Below are 2,500 nucleotides of genomic sequence, written 5' to 3'. Positions count from 1 at the left end.
ATATATATACACACAAACGCACACACAAACACACAAATATCTATCTATATATATATACATATATATGTTTACATACATACATACATATATTTTATATATATATATATATATAAATATATATATATATATGTGTGTGTGTGTGTGTGTGTGCGTATATATATATGCAAACATAAATAAATAAATACACATATATATATATCTATATAACATAAACACACACACACACACACACACACACACACACACACACACACACACACATAATTTATATATATATATTTATATATTATATTAATATTATATATATATATATATGTATGTGTGCGTATATATATATAATTATATATAGATATAGAATATGTGTATATAAATATATATATATATATATATATATATATATATATATATATAATATACATATATATATAAACACAGACATATATATACATACATATATATACACACATGTATATAAACACACACACTGACACAAATACACATACACAGATATATATATATATATATATATATATATATTTATATATATATATTTATATATATATTGTATATATATATATATATATATATATATATATATATATATATATATATATAAAGACACATATGCATATATATGTATGCATATATATGTCTATATATGTATTTATAAGTCTATATACATACATATATATGTGTGTGTGTTTGTGTATGTGTGTGTGTATACACATATGTGTATGTGTGTGCGTATATATATAATTATATAGAGATATAGAATATATATATATATATATATATATATATATATATATATATATATATATAAACACAGACATATATATACATACATATATATATACACACACATATGTATATAAACACACACACACAGATATAAATATATATATAAAGACACTCACATGCATATATATATATACACATATGTCTATATATGTATTTATAAGTCAATATATATATATATATATATATATATATATATATATATATATATACATATATATGTGTGTGTGTGCATTCATACAAACACACATAAACACACACGTGTATATATATATATATATATATATATATATATATATATATATATATATATATATATATATTATATATGCACAAACACATATCTACATATAAATATATATTATAAAGATATAAATGAATAAAATAAATAAATACATATATATTCATACATATATATATAAGTAATAACTGACGTAGAAATACATCAATGTTTATTGAATTTAGTCTTTAAATTTCTGCTTCATCACAACCATTTCTTAAACTACTAATCATTCTGAAACAAAGCGAACAAATCCGAGTCAGCTCGTTTGAAAATTGTTGCTTTTAGTCGAAAGTAGCTTAAAGCTTTTTTATGAGGCTGAGTTTCCACTTTCGAATTATTATATAAGACTTTCATAGTTGTGGTTTTAATTTCGGGAGTTAATTTAGTAGCAATAGTTCGCGTGGAGGACTTTGGAGCAAGCATTGCGAAGGGAGTTTTGAGAAGAGAACCAATTGAGTGTTTGCACTACACATGGATTTGAATGATAAGATGTAGGATATAAGAGTAAGGGATGTTATATTAATAAACAAGCTATATTGATGAGTTAATGATGTAGGATAATTCACGTGTTGTAAAAATAGATAAATATATAAATAAAAAAGGGCTTTGGAGGAAAAATATTTACGACTGTTTGTTTTGATTTCTACCATTGAATACAACCATATAGCCATGAAGACGTAGGACTCTGTATGTGTGATTTCCCAGTTTTAAAGGGAAAAGTAATGTAATTCTGAGCAAAGTATTTATAAATTTATTGAAATAACATTTCCACTACAACAGAGAGATAAATAAATTATGGTATGAATCCACGTGATCTGCCACCAGGCTCCACACAGCGACCCGCGACCTAGAGTGATTTCGGAGGGACGGTCGAGGGAGGCCTGAGGGGTCCGTTGTGGGCGCGTGTTGGTCGGTCGGTTGGGTCCGAATCGGCTCACTTCCTGCCGAATCGATCCTCGAAGGAAGCAGATCGATCCTCAAAGGAGTCGAAGAGATCCTCGAAGGAGTCGAAGGATCCCTGGTTACCGTCGGCAGCGACGCCGTTGGTGACGGGCACGGCGTTGGACTCGACGATGCGGTATCCGTTCTTGTCGGCGATGTACTTGATGAAGAATTTGTCTCCCTCTGGGGACGTCCAGCTGGAAGGGAAGGTAGGCGTTGTGAAGGAGGGTTGGTGTCGTGTGGTGTGCATGTGTTGGAAAGGAAATGGGTGGAAAGGATGCAAGTGAAGGAAAGGCCTCCTACCTGTAGGTTCCCTGCATCACCCGGTTGGTGATATCCTGGTCAATGTGGAAGTCATCGAAGTCCAGGTCCAGGACGCTGCCGGGGCGGGCGGCGGCCACGGCGACGAGGGCGAGGAGAGCAAGCTGGGGAAAGAGCTTGTGGTGGGTATGGTTGGAAGGGAAGGAGAAAAGGAAA

At 30.9% G+C, this 2,500-nt stretch overlaps 1 protein-coding gene across 1 annotated transcript in view; it reads right to left on the bottom strand.

Annotated features, from left to right (window-relative positions):
* Positions 1-1,816: 1,816 nt before the first annotated feature.
* LOC119577732 (cuticular protein 47Eg-like) overlaps positions 1,817-2,500 on the bottom strand; it is a 1,020-nt gene continuing 336 nt past the window's right edge. Inside the window, exons 2-3 of the mRNA XM_037925287.1 lie at positions 2,327-2,448; positions 1,817-2,220 (exon numbers count right to left, since the gene is read on the bottom strand). Coding sequence (XP_037781215.1) covers positions 2,016-2,220; positions 2,327-2,448 — 327 coding nt within the window. The 3' untranslated portion in view covers positions 1,817-2,015. The remainder of the gene's footprint in view (positions 2,221-2,326; positions 2,449-2,500) is intronic.

The sequence above is a fragment of the Penaeus monodon genome, chromosome 10 (assembly GCF_015228065.2).
Source record: "Penaeus monodon isolate SGIC_2016 chromosome 10, NSTDA_Pmon_1, whole genome shotgun sequence".
Classification (NCBI taxonomy): Eukaryota; Metazoa; Arthropoda; class Malacostraca; order Decapoda; family Penaeidae; genus Penaeus; species Penaeus monodon.
Note: the sequence above shows the minus strand (reverse complement) of the source record. Positions and strands in the feature narration are given on the sequence as shown.